Source organism: Solanum tuberosum, unplaced genomic scaffold, assembly GCF_000226075.1.
Source record: "Solanum tuberosum cultivar DM 1-3 516 R44 unplaced genomic scaffold, SolTub_3.0 scf00062, whole genome shotgun sequence".
NCBI classification, from domain to species: domain Eukaryota; kingdom Viridiplantae; phylum Streptophyta; class Magnoliopsida; order Solanales; family Solanaceae; genus Solanum; species Solanum tuberosum.
Genome location: NW_006238987.1, coordinates 2,060,244 through 2,083,033, shown reverse-complemented (window position 1 = coordinate 2,083,033; position 22,790 = coordinate 2,060,244). Strand labels below are relative to the sequence as shown.

The window sequence follows — 22,790 nt, the reverse complement described above, 5'->3', positions numbered from 1 at the left end:
CCCGTAACACCCGATAAAACCCCCCCCCCCCCAACAAACACATAGGAGTAATTTTTTGTTATCGACTTGTATAAACATTTGGGCGAATAATTTCTCTTGGGAGATGATGTCATGAATTACTGGGATCATAATGTCAGAAATGGACCATTTTTATTCTTAAAAAATGAAAAGCATCTAATTATTTCAACAACAAAAAAAAAATGTTAGAAAATTTTGGACAATATATACCATAAATTTCCCTCCAAAATAAATTTCTAAATTAATAGAAAAACCTAACTTCCCATAAATGAACATGACCAAAATTAATTGGCACATAAGTTGTACGTGTCGTCGTATTTCAGGAACAACAAGGTCTGCAAGTTGCTCTTACAAAACTCCATTAAATTATACTATATGTCTATTTTATACAGTAATATTCACAACTACTCATACAAATACAAATCATTTTCTCTACCAAAATAATAAATGGCTTTGTAGTTCTATTATATATATATCCTCAATATAATATGCCACCCAAAAAAAAAATTGATTTTTTTTCCAAGGGAGAAATAAAACATACAAAAAAAAGGTTTTATTAACCAATAAAACTAATGTAGTATAAGACTCAAAAAAATGGATAATAAGATTGAACAAAGTTAAACATGTGCTTTTCTGTTATAAATTCAAGTCTCGAAAATGAAAAATGTCGTGAATGAAAATGCTTCTCGATCTTTACGTGGGCCAATGTAAATTAATATAGGGTGCAAAACGAAAAAAAGAAAAAGTGAGGGTGGTTTTATCATCAAATCAACCAAAAATTGTGTGCAATTATTTCTGAATGTTAATCATTCTACTTTTTGTTTCAAGTTAGCATAATGTTAATCATTCTGCTTCCCCATCACAAATTCTAATCACTGTGTCTTTTCTCCTTTTGCAAATTTTCGGTGCAAAGCTAGAAATAATATTTACAAAAAAAAGTATATATATAAAATAGTTTCTTATTTTTATAAGACATCAAATTATTTTGAAATAAATTGAACTTACCAAAACACTAATGTTTGGGACCAGAAGGAGTAGTTATTGTGGAAAGTTATATTTTCTAATGAAGTAGGCAACCAACTCACTGTTTGTATTTATACAATACAAGAATTTCATTCATCGACAACCGTAACAATATTTGAACAAGTGTTTAATCACATAGAAAATAGTTACGAAATTTATCGGAAATCCCTCAGCTAGTTTATCGCTAGAATATCCTCTCTAATTCGTAGCTAAATGAGGTTAGTATGAATTTTTTGTTGTTCAGCTAAGAAATTTTACATCCATTCTTAAGCCAGCTAGACATAGACATATACATATAACAATGTGGCCAAGTTTGCACCTATTTTTCTTATGAACATTCATTGCTCTTGCTTCACACACAATTTTTGAAGCAAATACTTCATTTCTTTTTATATGATTCTGAACCCCACCTCCAATTTTTGTTAATGCATAATGCTTAACAGCAATTAAATGTTCTTGCGTTACATTGTTGAAGTCAACTAAACTCACTTATAATTTTGATACACTATCTCTTATGGTAAGTGGGTTTAGGTTTAGTGGAGTGATGTGTAAAGAAATGGAGGTTGAACCTAATCTTCATCTCATTAATCACAAAGTGGGCAATTTAATTTGGAATTTGGGGTCAACATCATGTGAGATGAGTTCTGCCTGCTCTGATATCATGTTAAGAAATAAATCTTGAACCTAACTCATGAGCGCAAGACTATATCACCCGTCTCATTAGCTAATATCTATGTAGAACTTCTTTCCTTCTTCGACATGTTGTCCCACAACTTTGCACTTGATATAATGTATTCTAGCAAAGAAAAAAAATACTCAAAAATAACGCCATATTGAAATTAAAAAATAGAGTTTGGAAAATGTTTAATGTACTCCAATATATCAGCCCAAATATTGTCTTCTCTTTTCTGGTACAAGGAAATCTTCAGCATATGGGAACATGCGCTGTGCAGCCCAGTCTTTTAACTTGTTTTTTTGTCCAATATTTCAACAACAGTGCTACAACGGCATTGGACCCCAATACGGTGATACTTCATATTCCTTGTCGTTTTCCTACTCACTAATTGAAAGTTTTAACTTCATATTCCTTATTTCAACTAACAATTAAACATCAATTCTGATCTAGTAGTTAGTACTCAATAATTTAATCAAAACACCATCCAATTTGTTAATATTTATATCTTCTTTCTTTTTTTGGTTTGCTAATGTTATTAACCTTGAAAATAAGTGGTGTTAAAGCTTTTGACCTGCTTGCTCCATGGGCAAACCTTCAAGCTCAAAATCGACTTAAAAACATGAAACTTTGCCCATGAGCAAACAGGTTCTAAACTTCAAACTCACCGATCTTTAATGCATTCTTGTAAATCACCCATATAAAACTTTATAAATCAAGCACCTTTTTCTGCTTTCACTGTTCACACACTCTACATCAAGCACTTTTTCTGCCTGGCCCAATACTTCAACCGTTCAAACAAACAGTTCTACATGTTTTATGGCCCAAATCGTACTCAGCCGCAGCCCATCGCTCAGACTAGAGTACAATACTGTCCACACCAAATGAAAGGAATATTTCAAGTCTTAACTCTGTAACGGCAAATTTGAACTCTCAATGATGAAGCACTTCAAACAATTTATGACGAAATAGCTTTAAGATACAGAAGCAAGCTTTTATGTCCAGACGATACTAGAAAGGTAGCAATATCAGAGTAAAGGAAATACCGTAGTGAGTACAAGAATCCAATCACAACACATATAGTTGAATAGCAGTTGTCTAGAACAACTGCAACTGCAAGAGAAAGTAAACAAGTTTTGATTCTTCTACATAATACATCTTTTTTAGAAACTCTGTAAACATACACCAATACCATCTGCAGCTACTTAGGGCCAATGTCCTTGATACCACAAATCTGCTCCTCTCCCATGGCAGACATCACTGACAGAACCAGGTCCTTCCCCTCGGCAAAACCATCTTTGACCTGTGCTCATCATTTAGAAAAACAGTGTTAAGAGTATCCGAGAAATACACAAATTTATGGTACAAATGTTAATCTTGCATTGAAGGGATTCAATGCTTTCTGATCGTGCAATAAAAAACTAATGCCTTGTGGAATCTAAATCTAGAGTTAAGTTGAAATGGCTCTAATCAGTAAATGTTACTCCTTTCATTAATATGATGGCTTGTGTTCAAGTATTACTCACTTCAAAAATTTTGTATTCCTGAACATAAAATAGGTAGCAAAGTAACATTGATGTCCAAAACAGATACTGTACTGATGCTTACCTGAGCCAGAAGAGTATCATCAGTTGGGAGCCTCAAGTCATCCTTGGTGTTACCATTTTCAGTCAACAGACTCACCTGAAACAATATTACAAGTGAGATAGGATAGCCAACAACAAGGAGATTCAAAATCCAAATGACAAATGGAGAAAAAGTGATAGCAAAATACATACAAAGCCATCCTCAGAGATATCAATAAGCTGATAATCAGTCCTATTCACATGAGGAACCTGTAAAGAAAACAAAAACATATTAGTTAGCAATAATTTAGTACTAAATGAGTATAGCAAAGCAGCAAGGGAAATGATATATCCAGTGCCAGTTACTTACATCACAATTGTGAGAAGAGGGAACAATATCCTCAAGCTTCTTTCCAGTGAAAATGTCAATTGCCACAAAGTGACATTTAGCATGACCGTGCTTGCCTGTCTTGGAAGTCGAAACTTCAACCACCTTCAACAACAAACCAGACCTATCAGTACTTGTAACTATAAATCAATCAGGGAACATACAACATAACTAACAATAGGAAAAAGAAAAAAAAAGGAGGCCTATCAAACCTTGACCCCAAAATTCAACACTAGATTGGATCTCCAAAACTTACATTACTGGAACTTTTGCTGTCACAGGTAACTTTTTATTTTGACAATGGAGAATCCCCCAGGACTAATGGTGCACAGTTTGAAACATTTCAAACTCAGGGATAATAGCACATCTATTAGAGTCAAATATATACATCTTTTTTTCATTCTTCTTCCATGTGTGTATAGGGATGACACTAGAATCTAGACTCAGTAAGTTCAGACTGAGTGCTATGTTATTATATATACAACTTCTATAGGAATTAGTTTGTATCAAAATCAACGAGTTCCGTTGAAACCACAGACCCTTCCCAAATCAGCTTCTGTTAATATATATTGCACTCAGTGTCGTAGCTACATGGATTCAAGGGTGAATCCTATCGAAAAACTATATTGTGTATATAGGTCAAAAATAACTTTGCAGAGACGTATACTAAAGTTTAAAACACCGTTTAACAAAATTTCTAGCTTCGCCACTGAAATTTGCACTATATCAACTTGTCTTTACCACATGGATGAATTCTCCGGGAGTACATGTGTCTGGTAGGTGTTATTTCAATCAATAAAAGGAAAATAAAAAAAAATCATGGCGATCAAATATTCATCCACAAAGAAACCCTAAATACTCAGCATGTCAACAAATTCTCAGTATAACAAAATCTAAGATAACAAATATGAATAATCAAACAACTGAACAGCGATTGAAACATGGAGAAGAGATTGACCTTGCAAGGACGATTTTTGATGACGATGTGACCACTCTTACGAATAGTACCAGCTTGTTGAGGGTACGTCTTTGAAGCTCCGGCATCGGCCTTGGATTCGAAGTGGTGCTCTTCGTCCGACATCGTTTTGATCTTTGACGGTTCGCCGGTGGAGAGGAATAAGGAGAAGGAGAAATTTGGGACTGAGGGACTTGCTTGCCTATTTCTTTTCGTGTATATGTGATATAAAATGATGCGTACAAGTGACGCAGTCGTATTAACGCTCAAATTTTGGAATTTTAATTTTCATCCTTATCCACTTTTTCACCGTCCCACGCGTGCTCACCCCAAGTCCATTTTTTTTTAATAATAAAATAATTGATCCGGTTCTTCTCCATTTCTCTTCTCTTCATTTTTCCCAAGTTTTTGCTTATATGTGAGACACGTGGCATAGATAAAAATTAATGGCTAAGATTTAATTGATTAAAATAAAATTCTAATTATGATTTAGATAATTAATATTTCATAAGAAAAATAATAATAACATAATCATAAGTCATAACAATATAATATCTTGTCCATAAATATATTATAAAAACTTCTCTTTTCCTTCTTTTTTTTCCCACGAGTATTTATCTTCCATTTTTTTTAAAAACTAGTTAATATATAATTAATAGCAAAAATAATTGCACTGACAAAAATTAGATAAAGAGAAATTATTTTATAATATATTTATGGACAAAAAGAGAAGATAATACTAGAAAGAAAAAGATTAGAAAAAGGGAATTTATTAAATAATATATTTATGGACAAGATAATATATTGTTATGATTGTGGTATTGTCATTTTTCTTATGAAATATTAATTATCTAAATTATAATTAGAATCTTATTTTAATTCAATTAAATCTTAACCGTTAATTTTTACATATGCCATGTGTCTCACATTCAAGCAAGAACTTGGGAAAAATAGAGGGAAGAGAAATGGAGAGGATCCTGATCCTAAAATAATATTGTACATATAATAAAATCTCTCTAAATTAATATTATTGAAATTATTATAATTTTTCTATAGATTAATATTTATTAATTTCAAGAGTGTTTTCAAGATTCAATGAAGATTACTTTTGATCACATTGTTCGGGAGATGAAGTCTCAAGGAATTTAACTGAACCTTTTGTGAAAAATCATATTCATGAATTTGATGTCATAATTAATAATCTCGGTTATCACAACAAAATGGATGTTAATAGCATGCTAGATTACTTGGGTAAAAATGATATGTGTTCAGATGTTCAAAGCTTTGAAGAAATTGTGGATATCATCGAGAAAACAATGTTGATGATGAAGTTGAAGTTGATGCAATACCTTTGAGACAAGTTTCGCGAAAGGAAGCGTTTATCACGTCTATAACTCTTCACAATTTTTTTAAACAGTTCAAGAAGACAATACCAGAACTTTTGGATGAAATAAAAAAAAGTTAGAGATAGCTTCAACTAGATTTAAATTTTAACAAAAAAAACACTAGAATCATATTTCACTAAATTATCTTAGATATTTTAGAGGATTATTAATTTGTGATTTTAATGAGACTATATATTTATATAGGGATCTTCCAAAAATATATTATCTTATTATCTTATCGAAATAGGTGAATTTTTTTCATATCGATGACCCGAAATCAATCCCCCTCATTGCCATAGATTTGAAGGCTATTAGCCTATTATATATTGCTCACCATTCACTACAGAGCGCTCACCCAAAGTGTAAAGAGTGTAGTCAAGGTTGTAGCAGCAACACTATAGGTTATCCTAGAGTTTCCAAAAAAAAAAAAATGGATATATGACAAATATTTGGTCTTGCAACAAACAATTTTCTACTTCTATTTCTTTTCTTTTTTTAACTTCTTTCCAACGCGCTCACCCAAAGTGTAAAGAGTGTAGTCAAGGTTGTAGCAGCAACACTATTGGTTATCCTAGAGTTTCCAAAAAAAAAAAATGGATATATGACAAATATTTGGGTCTTGCAACAAACAATTTTCTACTTCTATTTCTTTTCTTTTTTAACTTCTTTCCAACGCGCTCACCCAAAGTGTGAAGAGTGTAGTCAAGGTTGTAGCAGCAACACTATAGGTTATCCTAGAGTTTCCAAAAAAAAAAAATGGATATATGACAAATATTTGGGTCTTGCAACAAACAATTTTCTACTTCTATTTCTTTTCTTTTTTTAACTTCTTTCCAACTGGCCAAACACCTTGATTTTTCATTATTGTTTTCTTCAAAATAAGTGTTTTTGACCTCGCAAAACTAATGTCAAACCGGCCATAAGTGTACTAACAAAAAACAATGATGTTCAAGTTAGAGTGCAAGTAGCTAATTAGTGTACAAAGTTTACGTTGAATGAGGTCGCGCTCCTTCCTTTTCCAAATAAGAAAAAAAAGATGCTAGACACGCTCTTGTCTAAACCTTTTCAATAAGATTTCTTGAATGACTTCAACTATAAACCATAAAGTCCTTATCTTTTTGGTGCTTTGATCAAGAATTCTAGATGACAATATCATTGAGCAATAATTCACCTTTCTCTATCAAGAAAACCAAGATTTAAAATTTTCATTTTCACTTTTTGAGCAAGATCAAGTTATGCCAATGGCAAAACAATTGTGTTCAATAATAATCTTAGTACCCCTCAACTAATGATCTAATATGTTGGATGCAAGCAAAAGATCACAATGCACAAACAATTAATAAGAGGGCTAAAATGCCTTAGTAAATATATGAACATGCGCATTGCTTTCTCTATAAAATGAATATACCAGTGAATTAAGGACCATTATTCTCTTTTGAAATTTTTACTTTTTTGCTCTTTGTCGAAGCCTCAAAACTCTTCGACTTTAACAGCATCACAAGGCATTTCATATGCAACTTTTGACCTTGATTTCTTCACTCCAGCATTGAACCACACCTTATCAGACTTGTAGCTCTCAACGTTGATACTCGTGACTTTGACCCATACCAACACCTTGGTCTTCATTCCATCTACTCCAGTGAGCTTTCCCCTTGACAGAGTTCCCTTAACGCGAGTAGCATATCTCATAACAGATGAATCCTTGAAGCAGACCTCACAGGCTGATGGTAGGTAGACAATGAGCTTTGCATTTGACTCATCGAATTCATAGCATGTTATGTTTTGGGGAAAAAGACCAGAAGGCAGGTTGTATTCTCGTAGGAGATCCGGCAAAGATTTTGTAGGTTTGCCTAGCACATCACAGAATTATTTACATCAGATTAGGGAGCTATAGGTAGCGGAGAAATTGAACAAAAAATGTGTACGAACTAAGTTTGCATCCTTGAGATACAATCATAAGTTCCAAGGGACAACTGTTGGGAGCGCCTAGTACCCATATTCCACTTCCTTTAATGCCAATGCTATCATTAGGGGTGTGAATTATACAAAAACAACATGTCTAGTGTAATCCCATTAGTGTGGTCTGGGAGGTATGCAAACCTTACCCCATTTTTATGGAGTAGAGAGGCTGTTTCCAGTAGATCGTATGTGAATTATGTAACCCAAAACCTGTACAAGTCTCAAACCCCTTTAGGATTCAGCTAGAAGTTATAATGTGGCACAGATGTTAGCTGGAGTAAGCTTTCTAGAAAACAGCAATATGCTGCAACAATTTCATGATGGCTATTTCCATTGTATGAATCAACATGTTGACGCTACACCCACGCTAGAAAACAACAATATGCTGCAACAATCTCAGACCAGATTGTTCTACGAATTGATGACTTGACATGACATTGTTTATTTTTTTTGAGGAATGGAGCGAAAAGAGCAACAGTAGTGACTATTTATTTCTAAATATGCAGAGGCAAATAGAAGTGGTCACTACCTACCAGAGAAAAGAAGTTGTTCTCTTTCAGATTCAATAATTCTCATGATAGCCGAAGACTTGAATGTGATACTTGAGTTGAGAAAAACTATATGAACACATTAAATTATAGGCAGACAGAAAATGCAAAGTTGATTGAAGTAAATGCATACCTTTTAACTTGTTGAAAATCCATTTTGCCTTTTCTTCAACAGTGTTCGACAGATTCTGAAACATGTGAAATCAAGCAGAGTGATGAAGTGGAAACTTACAAGTTTATATACATATATGTAATTAGAACAAACTGAATTGTCAAAAACTCTCAATTAACAGATCAAGGTTTTCGATATTTGAACCGACTTAGACTTTTATGTGATCAAACAGACACCAATAATATCAAATCTTAAAAGGGAGGAGGCTATTATTCTCGCAGATTTACCCCAAAAATTAAAACAAATCAGTAAATCAGAAGTAAGTTCATACACAATACTTAGCACCAATTACTGGTACCACCAATCTTCCTTTTAAATCTGATTTGATATGTGTTACTTGAGTGTAGTTGTTTCGAAAACAACCTCTCTATCTCCATCCACGAGGTAGGGATAAGGTCTGAGCGAACCAGATTTTACATATGCAATAATACAAATCAGAAATGTGCAATCACCACAATTTCTTAATTCCAAATTTCGAATCAAAAGAAATTGCAAATCGTATAGTGACATTGCAGAATTGACAGAACCATAAATGTGCAGAGAAGAAGAAAACAAAATAGTTGAGAAAAGGAAGAGGAAGAAGCATACGGATAGGTCATTAGAGATATTGGAGATCTCTTGTTTAGCTTTCTTCGAAACCCAGAATGTACTTGATTTCAAGCTCACTACTGTTGTCAGTGCTTTCTCCATTCCAATTCTGTAACAACACTCAGAGCTGACAATAAAGAAGAAAATGCAGTATATATAGCTGTTTCTCTTTCTTTCTGTGGAAATGAATTTGGGTTGCTTGTTTATGTTTCACTGCTGTCATGTTCACACAACTCATCTTTTATCACCACTTATCACTCACTACTACCAAAAATAACGGCGCTACAATGAGAAAAAAGAACGGTTCTAATGTGAGGCTATATTAAAAAAAAAAAATTGAAATTTAAAATTTAAAAGTTTGAAAAAAAAAGTTGAAAAATTATTTTTGTAAATTAGGCTTGTGTTTAGATGTCAATATATTTGTAAAATTGAATTCTCAATTATTGTCAAGTGCTATCAACAACTAAACGAGTTGAGTTAAATGGAAAAGTACGTTAATGCAACTTTCCTTCCTAGTTAATTTACCGTGTTATTGTGTGACCAACTTTGAAAGACTAGTTTTACCGGATGAAAAATGAACAATTAAAACAAGATGGTGTTGTAATTTTGGAAGGAAAATTTTGTGTATTAAAGAAATTAAAAGTCTCGCAAGCTTGTGATAAAGTGATAAATTCGTTAATTAAAAAATATAAAATTCAAGTCGACAAATTCAGCGTTGTTTCTATTTATTTTGGGGTGGGGTAGGTACATGAATTGTGTTCTTATCTTTATTTAGGTGGCAAATAGCAATCATGTGATTTTGCCTTAAATCCAATTAGGCAATCATGTGGAGTGTTTAGCATCTATTTGAAAAGTCATGTGATGGTGGATGCCCACTCATATAATTTAAAATCATCTCTATTTCTTTGCTTCCAAGGTCATGTTAGCAGTTAACCCATCATTATGCTTGGATTTTTTAAAAAATAAAATGATTGATTTTGGAAAAAACATTTCAAGGAAATGATTTTATGTTTAGATTAGAATTTACATTGTACATTATCAAGTTTCTCTATTGAAAAGTTAGAAGGGTTAAATAGGGAAAAATGAGAGATCATAGTAGTTGCTCAAAACACAGGAGAAACCCTTCAGCAGAAAGCAACATGATATTTGCTCAAGACAGAAACAAAGTGTATTATTACAAGTACTAGACCACAGATAGACATAGAATACCATTACACAAACCAAGTATGTTTTTAGACTAGAAAATATATATATCCATCACTGTAATTGCAAAGAAGATGTGCAGCATGACAGAAAGCTCTGACTTGATTTAAGGCAAGAAGAGGTGAAACACAACAGATATAGTAAATCTCATCGAAATTCTCCTTTTCGGAATGTGGTTCCTTCAAACATATTTCATCTTCAGCCTCTGGGAAATGGACTTATGCCTTCACTTTTTCTTGCTTCATAAGTTGTATGAATTCTCCAAATACTGCCCACATAAACGAAAGGATACAATGAGATTTTTTGCATAATTATGGCTTTATTCAGGCAGCTGCTCTCAGATACAAGCAAATTAATCAAAATATAGTTGTTCTTCAGAAATTTTCTTTTGTAGAATTGATTGGCCATGTGACATCATTATTCTCAAGATTGTACTTATCGTTTACACAAATAGTAGACACCAATGGTAGAAATATACAGCTAAAGACAAATTGGCCGAGGTTTGTTGTATACAAGGACAAGGAGGATCGAGTTAGGATAAGTTTACCAGGATCTGAATCATGAGGCCCTGGAGATGCTTCGGGGTGGTATTGAAGTGACATCAGCTTCATTTTAGAGGAGGCAAGACCAGCACAACTTCCATCATTTAAATTTACATGAGTCACCTCTACACCATCTGGGAGAGACTCAGGGTCAACAGCATAGTTGTGATTCTGCATATGGAAAATTATAAAATGTTCAAAAATATCATTTACAAGTGAACACACAAGCTACTCATTTGAAGTACAAACAACTCTATTTAGTAGGCGCTTGGACATGCAATTTGCAGTTTTCACTTGAAATCAGTGTCTGTACGACATTTGAACAAAATTTAACTTCAACTTGAATTTTGATTTGGGGTCTGGGGAGGAGGTGTGTACGCAAACCTTAACCCCACCTACCTTGTGAAGGCAGAGAGGTTGTTTCAAAGAGAGACTCTAGGCTCAAGTAAAACAATTCAAAACAGGTTCGAAAAGGAAATACAGTAGTGCATATAATCACAAGCATTTATCCATTATAGGAGCATGAAAATATGTGATTTGCTAATGCGGTTTCTTAGGATATTCTGATACTTGTTTCTGAAATATGGTTTGCTTATTTGGTAAGATTGCAAGAATTGGGGAAGTTCTGATAGTTTTCACAAATTGTAGATTTTCATGTTTATGAGAAAAAGTAAAACTTGAGATCCAAATTGCCTGTCCAAAAACAAAATTTCAACTTGAAATCATCTTATGGCCAAACAGGTCCTTAAACTAAGAAATGAGACTCATTATTATGCACCGATCGTAATACTTAAAGGGAAGTAAACATTGATTAACCGAGGTGCAATTGTACAGAAATTTGGAAATCAACATGACAACGATCAAGCTAAAGTTCCCTATTGCACATACCTGGGCACTGATCTCAACACATCCATTTCGAAGGTTTCGAACTGGATGGTTTCCTCCGTGGTGACCAAATTTCATTTTGAATGTCTTACCCCCCAATGCTTGACCAAGCAACTGGTGACCCATACATATACCAAAAACAGGAACTTTTCCAATAAGTTCTTTTACCGCTTCAACTGCATAAGGAACTGCAGAGGGATCTCCTGGCCCATTGCTGAAAAGAACCCCATCAGGTTTCATCTTTAGGGTTTCAGATGCTGGCCATGTTGAAGGAACAACAGTGATTTTACAGCCATAGGATGCTAAGCGCCGAAGTATATTATGCTTGATTCCAAAATCATATGCAACAACCTTCATCCAACGGAAAGGGCAAAAAGTAATTAGTTTTCTAACTGAAACAATGTTCTTTGCGGAATCTAAAAACTCTAACAATACTGACATTGAAAGTTTCTTTATTTCTTCCATTATCATTGAACTCCCAATCTGAGCCTGTTCTATCAATCCATTGGTAAGGAGATTTGCATGAAACGCCGCTGATTAGATCCACACCTACACAACGTAATACACTAATAATAGAACTCTTAAATTTTCCCAGAAATTCCAAATATTTCGCTTCATTTGGAATTTATGAAGATGGAGTTTTGTTTGATTATACTTTTTGCAAAGGAGAGAAGATAGCACATTATTTGGAATTTATGAAGATGGAGTTGGAAAACAGGTTTGGAATACTTCTCAAAGTTTGGAATCCAACTCCAACTTGGATTTGAAAATTTTATAAATGAGCTGAGTTTGAAATAGAGCAAAACATTATTCCGAAAAAAGTAAATAATTCTCATGGTCAAACGGCCAGTAACTTACCCACAATGTCCCATGTTCGGGACATTTCAAGAAGTTCTTCGTCACTTTTTGAATTTTCTGTGCTCAAGACTCCTATGAGGCTTCCGTCTTCTCTTAATCTTCGTGTAATTGCGCGTGTGTCAACATCATCTGTTGCATGGTAAAGTGGTTAATATATCATAGAATTTGAATTCCACAGTTTGAAATGGAAATGACAAGTGGCCTTGTATAGGACACACATAGGACTTACATATACCCATGATGTTCCTTTCAGCCAAATAGTCACCCAGTGTCTCTGTGCATCTCCAATTTGAGGTGCTGAGAAAAATATACAACAGGTTAATCCATGGGTGTAAATGAGCAGGTTAGGCTGAATTTGGGCGGATCAAAATGGTTGAGTTACTAAATGGGTGGGTTGTTGACTTACCCAAAAGTAAGAAGGTCAAGACCCAACTCGCCCAATTCTTACCAAGTTTTAATTTCTTTTGTTTTCTCTTTTGTAAGCTTTTAGTACCTAATAAAACTATATTTCTTCTTTATCAGCCCAGTCTTTTGATGGGCAGAAAGAGCTAAGCTAATAAATGGGGTCATGGTTAATTTTCCCACCCCTAGGTTAAACTATAAACACCATACTGTTTGAAGACTGATCTGAAAAGCAGGGCACAGCGACCAAACCTGATACTTAAACTTCTAATGACTAATCCTGCAAGAAAGCACTGCATCGATTCTTCATCGTCTGCCCAGATAAATTTTCAAAACAGTCAAAGATTATTCAAACAAAAATAACAATTAGTCATGAAACAAAAATACTAAACGCACCAAAATTGATCCCAGTATTCCCGATGTGAGGGTTAGTCATTAAGACAAACTGGCCCGCATAACTAGGATCTGTAATTATCTCCTGGTACCTGTAATAACAGGAAATAGAAATATCTCATAAAAAAGACACTCAAGAGATTCTGAAAAAGAAAAATAACAGTGGCAAGTAGAAAGAGATGAAAGCAGAGAGGAAATAAATTCATTTTTTCCTGCATTCTCTGAATAACTCTATGAGATAAATCAAGCATCCAAATTATAGGTAGCGGAGATAATATATGCTTGGGATTTACAATGTCAACTTTCCGTCCTTTCTACATTATTTCCCTTTTCACAGGCATTTAGAGACTTCTTTCATTTTCCAAAACGACTCAACTTTGTGGTGTAAGATTCAAAATTTAGATTCCTCTAAATTTAGCAAATATATCCTTGAAAAGAATTTCTCCAAAGAGATAGGAGGTAGATCAGATATTCAATACTAGGTTGGAGTGGCCTCCATGGTGGACAAAATGAGGGAGGTGAGGTTGAGACAGTTCGAGCATGAGAAGCGGAGGAGCACAGATGTCCCAGCTCAAAGCTCCACTAGAATTTGGTCTGTACAGAGGCTACACAGATCGAAGGGAAAGAAATGTTCTTCAACAGCAAGCAAGAAATATAGTTACGGACTAATTTATTAATTGAGCTGAAGTGATTGTCAATGATCTTATAGAAATAAATTTAATGGATTCACAGCTTAAGAAAATTTCAAAAATGTGCGGGGAATGATTCTTCACAAGCCTATAGTAGTTCTATACTAGTTGATTATGAATACTCTGTCTGCCTCCTAAATTGGACAAGACCGAAAACTAAGATAATTTAGTACATAACTTATCCTTTAAGAAGATATATAGTCATAAAGTTAGCAAGCAAACGAAACTGTGTTATACCCAGTTAAAGAGGTATTAAAAACCACTTCTCCAACTTGGGTTCCACGAGCACCAAATGATTTTGCCTTCCAAATTGAACCATCCTCAAGAACAAGTCTAGCATCTGCTACCTTCCAAGGTCTTTCAACCAGACCTGCAGCTCATCCAGGAAAATATATAATCATTTAGAGTTCTAATAGACGCTATTAATTTCAAATAAATCTAAAATAAGGAGAATAAAAGGTCCTTGAGCTCATATTATTTGTGTATGACCTGACAACTACGGTATCTATAAGCAAAAGAAGTCAAAAAGGAAAAGAAAGTCATTTTTTCCAGTCAACCTCCTAGGATTTATTCTTATACTGATTGAACTGCACTATATTCTATTATATATACTTCAGCAAAGTTTTGTCACTTTGGTTGCAGGAAGCCCATATGGATGAAGAATCTAATTTTAAAAATCTAACTGCAGGTGATTTTGGACCAATGATGCTGACTTTTCAAAAACATTGAGTTTTTTTTATGTTAACTACTAGGAGTATTATATTATAGGGGATGAACTGGTCCAACCAAACACTACACTTACATAGTTGAGATGTGAGCAGAAATAACAAATAATGGACAATAATCCAACAACCTAAACAGGAAGGGAGAAAAAATGCTGAACAAAGCATAGCACTTTTTAATAGCTAAGAAAACAACAAGAAAATGCAAATGAATTCAGGGACACAAAGATGGAAAAGAAAGACCAACCAGAAGATGCACCATCCAACGAGAGGTTCTTCGAAGAGCATTTAACAGTGAAAACTCTGGAATGTGCAAAGTTTTTCGAAAAAAGGGCACTGGTCATTGTGGCAGTGGACACAACACTGTGAGTCCTCGCAGCACAATCCATAACTTAGCTTTTGTAACTAAACAATTCTTCTTTCTCCCTCAATTATGATGAAACTCAGCCCTAGTGATAATTTGGGCTTTATTCGGGTTGGACCTATTCATCAAACAATACATACATTATGTATACACATAAACATAGACGGAACCAGAATTTTTAGTTTATGAATTCTGAATCGCAATTTACTTCATTACTACCTACTCAATAGATTATTACTAACTGAAATTTTTAAAACAAATATATATAATCATTCATAGCTTACTAAACTTACTTCAAAAAAAAATCTTCAAAAGACAAAAAAAAAATGGATTCACTACAAATCGTTTTCAGATTATTATTACAAATTAGTACAACATAACAATTTCATGCAAATCAACAGGAACATTACTATCAGATAATTAAAAAACCATTGATTAACATAAATGAAAGTATAACTTACAATTCCGCCCAGAAAATCCGGCAAATGGAATTTTTTCGGCGACAGGTGAAGGTTTGGGGAAGAAAACTTTTGAAGGACAGAAAGGGCTCAATTTCGGCCCATTACATAAAAATTGGGTTGGGCTGAGGTCCTATTCTCAACTGGGTTTTCAAAATATTTCCTTTTTTTATTAGTAATAAGTAATAACATATACTAGCACATTATATTTATAAAATAATTACACTTTTTGTAAAGAACTGATCTAACGTGATAAATAACTATATATGCTATAACTAGTAGAAAATTTCTCTGATCGACCTGGCATTATTTTCCATTATATATATTTTCTATTGAATTTCTTCCCTTCTAAGCTCGATCCTCCCTCTGTCCTCCGCCATGTCCTGTCCCATATGGTATTATAAATGAAGACTTTCGATCTGATGAAGAAATTTTATGATGAAAAGGAAATAAAAATAATAATATAAAATTAATTTTCAAAAACTTTCGCCACTAAATATCAAAATAGATTCATTAAGTCTATATTTCTGAGTTCATTTTGTATCATATGAAAACGATAAAGGTAAGTCATATAACTTTGTTCTAAATACATTCATTAAATCTAGAATTTTGAGACTCATTTCGTACCATACTAAAACAATAAAGATAATTCATATAGATAATGAGTTTTAAAGCTACAAAATTCTATAATGTGAATTTTAATTTATAAATGACGACAATGTTATAAATAATTCTACAATATTAAGTCGTCTTTTAATTAGTATACCAAATAATTTTCTTTATTTTCAAAAATACATATCCAAGTGTTACATATTAATTTCTACATATAAGTTAAGAATTGTTATAGAAGGACTTGCATTAGGCCCGTTTGGATATAAATTCAAATTCGGTGATTTGAAGTTGAATTTTTATGTGAATATGCAATTTTAATTTTATAAGTTTTTTTTCTTATAAAACATAACAATTTGTGAAATTTTTTAATTCCAACTCTATACCATTTTACTAATAAATCACATTTCTCCATATTTCATTAATTTATAAATAAATATTTGTGATTACATGTTATTACAAAGATTAAAATATTCATAATTTTACAAAGATCAACAAGTAAACAATAGTAGTAACTATTTATTCTTTAATAAAATCCTTAGTACACACAATCTCTTCACGTTGAGTATACTTTTTTTTTTTTTTGCAAAATATAAAGTTATGAGTCAATTTTTACATTTTAAAAAAACTATAATAACAATTGGGAATTCAAAATTCTACTTTATGGAGGGTTTGAAATTTAAACTCATGATTTGAAATTGAAATTTTGTGCAGATTTCATAAACAAACGCAGATTTGAAAATCAAGAATTGAAATTGGAGTCCTAAATCATATGGTGTCTCCTAATACTTTATGTGTCTTTCCGGGAGCCGGCTCCTCTCTAATGAATTCATAGAGATAAGAGAAAAGTGTAAGAAAAATTGTGAAAGATTAGTTAATAAAAATATTTTTGACTATCCGATAAAGTTGAGGCCACGTGTCAGTAATCAAGAGGTCAACGGGAGGAACTGGAGGAGGGTTCTGGTTCTGTTTTTTCCATGTCTCAATTTATGAGGCACATTTTCTTTTTTAGTATGTTTATTAAAGAATGTTAAGTATTTTTATTATTAGAACAATTAAACTAATGAGACATTCCTCCGCTTTCAGGCAAAAATGAAGATTAAAAATAACAAGACCGTTCAAGTTCATGTATTTTCAAATTGAATGGCAAAATGACCTTAAACGAGACATATAAAGCGAGTATATATCCATCTATATTAAATTGCGGATTTCAATTGGACAAAAAAAAGTTTCCTATAGAAAATAGATAAGAGAATCGAAGAGAGGCAAACACGTTTTCGAAATAGAAAACAAAATCTAGGACATATGAACAAATTGGTAGACGCTACGGACTTAATTGAATTGAACCTGGTATGAAAATTTACCAAATGATTACTTTCAAATTTGAAATTAACTGATAATTTCGAGTCAACCCATGTTTCCTTAAATTTGTTTTGGAGCATAAGTCTCAAAAATATTTCCCTTTTTCTCATTAAAATTTGTCTCAAGTCAAACAATATCAACTATCCAAGTAAAATGTCATGGACATGTAGACTACCACTTATTATGAATATAGTTGTAATTACTTTTTTAAGTAATCTAATAATATTAGAAATTAGTTTGACGTTTCATATTTTCTTACTCAACAACACTGAATTAAGTAAATAAATCACATAAATTAAATATGTTTAGTCAGATATTATTAGAACCAAAATAAGAATTTATTCGATATTTCAAGTAATAAAGAGGAACAAAAATAAAATAAAAGAGTAAACAAACAAGGTGGGCGCACAAACAAAAGTTCAAAACGGCCGAATAACAATTTATAGCAAAACATAGAACAAAGCTGTTCTGTTTTTGTTTTTTCTCTATCAACAATGCTCCTCTGTTGTATTCTTCCTTCTGCAGCGACAGATATTATCGGATTTTCCGATTCTCTAATTCTTCCATATTTATAAATCAAATCAAATTCTCAATGTTATTGCTTCGATCTCAGCAGGTAATTTCTTCTTCATCTTTCTCAAATTTTAATTAAGTTCATTTTCTTAGTGGAGATCCAGAAAAAAAGGTTGTAATGGGAGAGATCGATACGAAATCAATTGAATCAGTCCACGCTGCACTTTCATTGTTCGGAGAGAAATCATGTGATCACAAGAAGAAATATAGATCCACTTCATGTATCAATGTAAGCCAATTGGCCAAACTTGCTTCACGAAATATACTCATGTTTACTAACTTTTGTGCTTACTATAACGGTGTTGATGAAATATCATAGTAAAATATAGATTGGCTTGAGTTGATTATTTTTTCGATCAAGTTTATTCGTTGTTCCCTCAAGATATGTTTGAGACAGAAGCGTAGCTTTTGTTGTTGTAAGACTAGAATTAAAGTATATAAAGTGCTACTCTCATCACTCTAATTTATTATAGTTTGAATTGACATGGAGTATAAGAACAAAATTCAGATTTTTGGAACTTATGATCTTAAGCATGTCACAACATTTGTGTGTGATTATATAACTTTTGAAACTTCTGTATTTAAACATGTCTTCTTCTTTTTCTTACAACCATGGTGTCCACACTAGCTTGTGCGCAGTTATAAAAAAAAAATCAGAATGAGAAGATTTGAGTTAATTTTTCCAAATCTAGATGTGTTTAACTGATATATGTGAGATACTATGTTCTTTTAACAAATTGATAATCTTAATAGCCAATTTACAATGCCTGATTGGATGTACTTGAAGCTAATTATTCGTTCTTGTTTTTCTTTGAATTAACAGGAGATGGAGAAAGAAAATGATACAGAAAGTTTGTTGAAATACTTGGCAAACCTCAAAGTTCAACTTGAGGCGAAGGATTCTGCACACAAGCAAGCACTTCTTAAGCTAGACCATCACGAAAATACAGTTGATGAGCTATGCACTTTGCTAATGAGCTCTGAACTAGAGAAGGAGATTTACATGATCGAATGTAGAGGATTAAGGGTTCATGTACATGAGCTTGAGTCGAGAATTCAGGAGATGGATGACCGATTTTTGGAGTCTGTAATGATACGAGAGCAACTCTCACATGCCACCAATGAGTTGAGGGACACACAAAGAGAACTAGTGGCAGCAAGAGATGCTAAGCTTGAAGCCTTGTCACAAGTAGAAGTGATGGAAAATTCTTTGAGCACCGAAAAGTTAAAGACTGATGAGCTATCGCGGGATGTGTCAAAGCTGAATGAGACTGTTGCGCACTTGAGAATGACTGCTACTAAGGCAGAAGAAAGCGCTGCGCTTTTGGAATTAGAAGCAGCAAATGCTAAAGAAGAAGTTGTGTTTATGAGACATCAATTGGAAATGATGCAGGATTTAGAGAATGAGCTATTGGACAAGTTTGCACTTATTGATTCAATGAAAGCAGAACTCCAAGAATTGAAAGAACTTCGCGCTTCTTCTGAGGAAGTACCTTCAGATGCCGGTGCTAGTGAGATGAAAAAGTTAAATGAAGCTCTCGAATTACAAGAGAGAAAAAATTGGGATCAGTCCGGTTATATCAGTCTATTGGAATCAGAACTCAGGCAATTAAAAGGGGAACTGAACAAAGCCAACGAAGAGTCTATTCGTGCCAATGCAGACTTCGGAACAATTAACATTGAGCTGGAGCAGATTAAAAAGGAAATGATTGAGACTAGAGAAAAGGAATCAGAAGCACAAGTTGAGATCACATTCCTAAAATCCGAGCTTCACAAAGGGAAGTCGAAAATTTCAGCATCAGAGGTTACTGATTCAGTAGCCAAGAGTGAGAAATCAGCTTTACATCTCGCATTACAGCAGCTGGCCTTAGAGGCTGAAGAGGCTAAAAATGAAAACAGGAGGTTGAAAGAAACCGGTAAGGCATCAGAAGAGGGAAAAGTAGAGGCTAAGGCCTATATGACAATACCAAAGGAGGAGTATGATCAGTTACATGATGAACCAAATGAAATTCAAGTACTGAAGAAAGAACTAAAAACAGCAACAGTGAAAATTAACGAGTTGAGGACGAGAGCTGAGCAGGCGATAAGCAGAGCTGAGGCAGCTGAAAAGGGTAAATCAGCACTTGAAAATCAGATAAAGAGATGGAAGGAACATAAAGAGAGAAAAAAGGCTGCATTAGCAGCACTTAGAGAGGAGTCCATTTCCAGAGAAATCACTGAATACAAATATGATACTTCTCCGAAAACACTACAACCTCTTGGTAAGGTTCTCAAGATGAAGTTCTAGTTTCACCAATCTATTGCATAACTTTCCTTTTATAGGAATATCAATGATATCCACAATCATCGTATGGACGATAGTAGTACATAAGTGACGCCTTCCTCTTCAGTACCAATCATAATTGCCTCGCGTAAAGACAGAAGAAAGAAAACTGACATCGGTATATCTTTGAAAGCTCAAACGGAGGGAATAAACTGACTCATCTAAGGCTACTGAAGCCACTTTAGAGCAAAAAAAAAGGTTTTATGTAATGTATAATTTTGCTAGTATGAAAAATGGTAGTACAATGTGATTTTATTGATCTTGTTACTTCTATATCCCATTCTCTTGTAACTTGTTACTTGTTTTTGGTTTAAAATAGATATAAGTATTTAAACATGCTATGTATACTGGGAATGTTATATTAATTGTATGGAGAAAAAGTTATATAGCTGGGAAGAATTATATGAGGGATTGAGGGGAAGAACAATCCTTGAACAAATTATTTTAAAAAGGACCATAATTTTAAATTTTACAAAAGGAGGACTTATGCTTGGTGTCAAGAGATTGTTTGTACCATATGAAAATATATAAAAGAACAATTAGTTACTACTATTGTTGACACGTGAATTTTTATAAAATTTTGTATATTTGAAAGTTTAAAATCATAAATATTTATTTATAAAAGGAACATGGAGATATGTGATGTCTGAGGATATACCGATATCTTATTTATAAACTATAATTTGTTCATTGAACTGATTTGCTCATTGGTAAGATTGTGTAAGAATTGAGGAAATTTTAATAGTTTTCAAATTCTGTATGGTTTTCATGTCTATTAGGAAAAATACAATTTAAGAAATCAAATTTGCATGTCCAAATAAAATGGGAAACTTACATAAATATACTATAATAAAAAAATATTTACCATTTATAGCAATAACATTTCTTTTTCACTTGATCACTTTTAATACATTTATAATACAGATTACAAAAAACAATTAATTATTCACATATAATACAAGTTTTATTGATGGATAATACATTTATCACACATTTTAATACACTTATAATACAATGTGTCAACTTCTTACCAAAAAAAGCATAATATATTAAAAAAACAATTATAATACATATATATCATACATAATTCACTTTTAATACATATTGCATATTTAACATAGTATTGTTATGTATTGCTAAAAATGGTAATAAATAAAAAATATCAATAAAATTCGTAATTATTTTTTAAAAGACATCCATCCAAGTAATTTTTCCTTCCAACTTCAAATCAATCTGGTTTCAATTCACTTATTTTAAATTATGATTCAAATCATGTCCAAACGAGGCCTAAGATTAGGACGTTGGATGCGATATAGATGAGTTTGTAATAGATCTTATTGGGCCAACAACTTGGGCTGAGCCTAAAAGGTTGGACTGAGGGATCGCAGCCCAAAAGGCTACGTCCTTCGCATATGCATTTGCAAATTTTCGGATCTCTCTAAATTTCTGCAATTATTAAAAAAATGGAAAAATTGCTTAAAAGAATCTTGCGACCCTTTCGCTATTAGAAATAAATATTTTCTCCATAGTAAATCATTAAAAATTTGTGATATATAATATGATTTTACCCTCACCTAATGAGCTCAGTAGGAACATGTACGGTGGGAAATAAATTCGCACGAAAATAGTGAAAAATCCTAATTTTTTATATGAAAATATTAGTATTTTTCTTTTCTTTTCTCACCAATTAAATCAAATTATTTGTGTATATAACCCTAATAGTATGTTTCATCGAACCTCAAATCAATCATCAATTTCCTTTTTATTTTGCCATACATAGCCTCAAAAATGGAAAGTCGTAGAGAATATAGACTCACCAATCAAGTGGAATGGAATGAGATAAGAATCTTTGGAGATCTTTCCTATCCACTTACTCGTGGAGTAGTTGCTCTAGAATCGGTTCTTCGATAGGATCAATGTACATATGAACCCAAACATGAAGTTTGTCTAAAAACAAAATTTCATCCACATTTTCAACGATATTGTCTTGGTATATGTTTAATGAATTACCCAGAAATAGAGATTACTACTTATGATTCTTTATCCCACCAATCAAAGATCTCGAAGAGTCTTGGGGGGGAAGGATTGGTTTAAAAGTAGAAATGGTCAAAGGTCAATGGGAAAGTGGTAGAT

The 22,790-nt window shown here is 33.0% G+C and overlaps 4 protein-coding genes across 4 annotated transcripts; 1 reads left to right on the top strand and 3 right to left on the bottom strand.

The window, feature by feature from the left end:
* Nucleotides 1–2,713: 2,713 nt before the first annotated feature.
* LOC102605379 (eukaryotic translation initiation factor 5A-5-like) lies at nucleotides 2,714–4,794 on the bottom strand. The gene is given in 5 exon segments (NM_001288030.1): nucleotides 2,714–3,017; nucleotides 3,323–3,397; nucleotides 3,493–3,549; nucleotides 3,650–3,772; nucleotides 4,626–4,794. Coding segments are annotated over 5 exon segments (480 nt in total). The 5' UTR covers nucleotides 4,749–4,794; the 3' UTR covers nucleotides 2,714–2,915.
* A 2,391-nt stretch (nucleotides 4,795–7,185) lies between these two features.
* LOC102605045 (uncharacterized protein At5g01610-like) lies at nucleotides 7,186–9,593 on the bottom strand. The gene is made up of 3 exons (XM_006345108.2): nucleotides 9,275–9,593; nucleotides 8,648–8,702; nucleotides 7,186–7,857 (listed from the first exon to the last, which is right to left on the bottom strand). The coding sequence occupies exons 1-3, from the start codon at nucleotides 9,374–9,376 to the stop codon at nucleotides 7,478–7,480; spliced, it is 537 nt and encodes a 178-aa protein (XP_006345170.1). The 5' UTR covers nucleotides 9,377–9,593; the 3' UTR covers nucleotides 7,186–7,477.
* Nucleotides 9,594–10,400: 807 nt separating this feature from the next.
* Nucleotides 10,401–15,902, bottom strand: LOC102604705 (carbamoyl-phosphate synthase small chain, chloroplastic-like). Its single transcript, XM_006345107.2, has 11 exons — nucleotides 15,794–15,902; nucleotides 15,216–15,450; nucleotides 14,484–14,616; nucleotides 13,561–13,649; nucleotides 13,417–13,477; nucleotides 12,992–13,059; nucleotides 12,763–12,891; nucleotides 12,344–12,453; nucleotides 11,908–12,255; nucleotides 11,025–11,190; nucleotides 10,401–10,745 (listed from the first exon to the last, which is right to left on the bottom strand). The coding sequence occupies exons 2-11, from the start codon at nucleotides 15,355–15,357 to the stop codon at nucleotides 10,696–10,698; spliced, it is 1,296 nt and encodes a 431-aa protein (XP_006345169.1). The 5' UTR covers nucleotides 15,358–15,450; nucleotides 15,794–15,902; the 3' UTR covers nucleotides 10,401–10,695.
* A 2,550-nt stretch (nucleotides 15,903–18,452) lies between these two features.
* On the top strand, nucleotides 18,453–20,621 carry LOC102593223 (putative WEB family protein At4g17210). The gene is made up of 2 exons (XM_015307651.1): nucleotides 18,453–18,563; nucleotides 19,158–20,621. Exons 1-2 carry the CDS (start codon nucleotides 18,453–18,455, stop codon nucleotides 20,619–20,621), a joined length of 1,575 nt encoding a protein of 524 aa, XP_015163137.1.
* Nucleotides 20,622–22,790: the final 2,169 nt, after the last annotated feature.

Excerpts from the sequence above, each read along its gene's own strand:
- LOC102593223 (XM_015307651.1), top strand. The coding sequence starts at position 18,453 with ATGGGAGAGATCGATACGAAATCAATTGAATCAGTCCACGCTGCACTT. Across the intron at positions 18,564-19,157 it reads GATCCACTTCATGTATCAAT|GAGATGGAGAAAGAAAATGA; the intron begins GTAAGCCAATTG and ends TTGAATTAACAG.
- LOC102604705 (XM_006345107.2), bottom strand. The coding sequence starts at position 15,357 with ATGGATTGTGCTGCGAGGACTCACAGTGTTGTGTCCACTGCCACAATG. Across the intron at positions 13,478-13,560 it reads GAATACTGGGATCAATTTTG|ACGATGAAGAATCGATGCAG; the intron begins GTGCGTTTAGTA and ends TTATCTGGGCAG. Across the intron at positions 12,892-12,991 it reads AAGGAACATCATGGGTATAT|ATGATGTTGACACACGCGCA; the intron begins GTAAGTCCTATG and ends ACCATGCAACAG.
- LOC102605045 (XM_006345108.2), bottom strand. The coding sequence starts at position 9,376 with ATGGAGAAAGCACTGACAACAGTAGTGAGCTTGAAATCAAGTACATTC. Across the intron at positions 8,703-9,274 it reads ATATCTCTAATGACCTATCC|AATCTGTCGAACACTGTTGA; the intron begins GTATGCTTCTTC and ends CACATGTTTCAG. Across the intron at positions 7,858-8,647 it reads GATTTTCAACAAGTTAAAAG|GCAAACCTACAAAATCTTTG; the intron begins GTATGCATTTAC and ends GTGATGTGCTAG.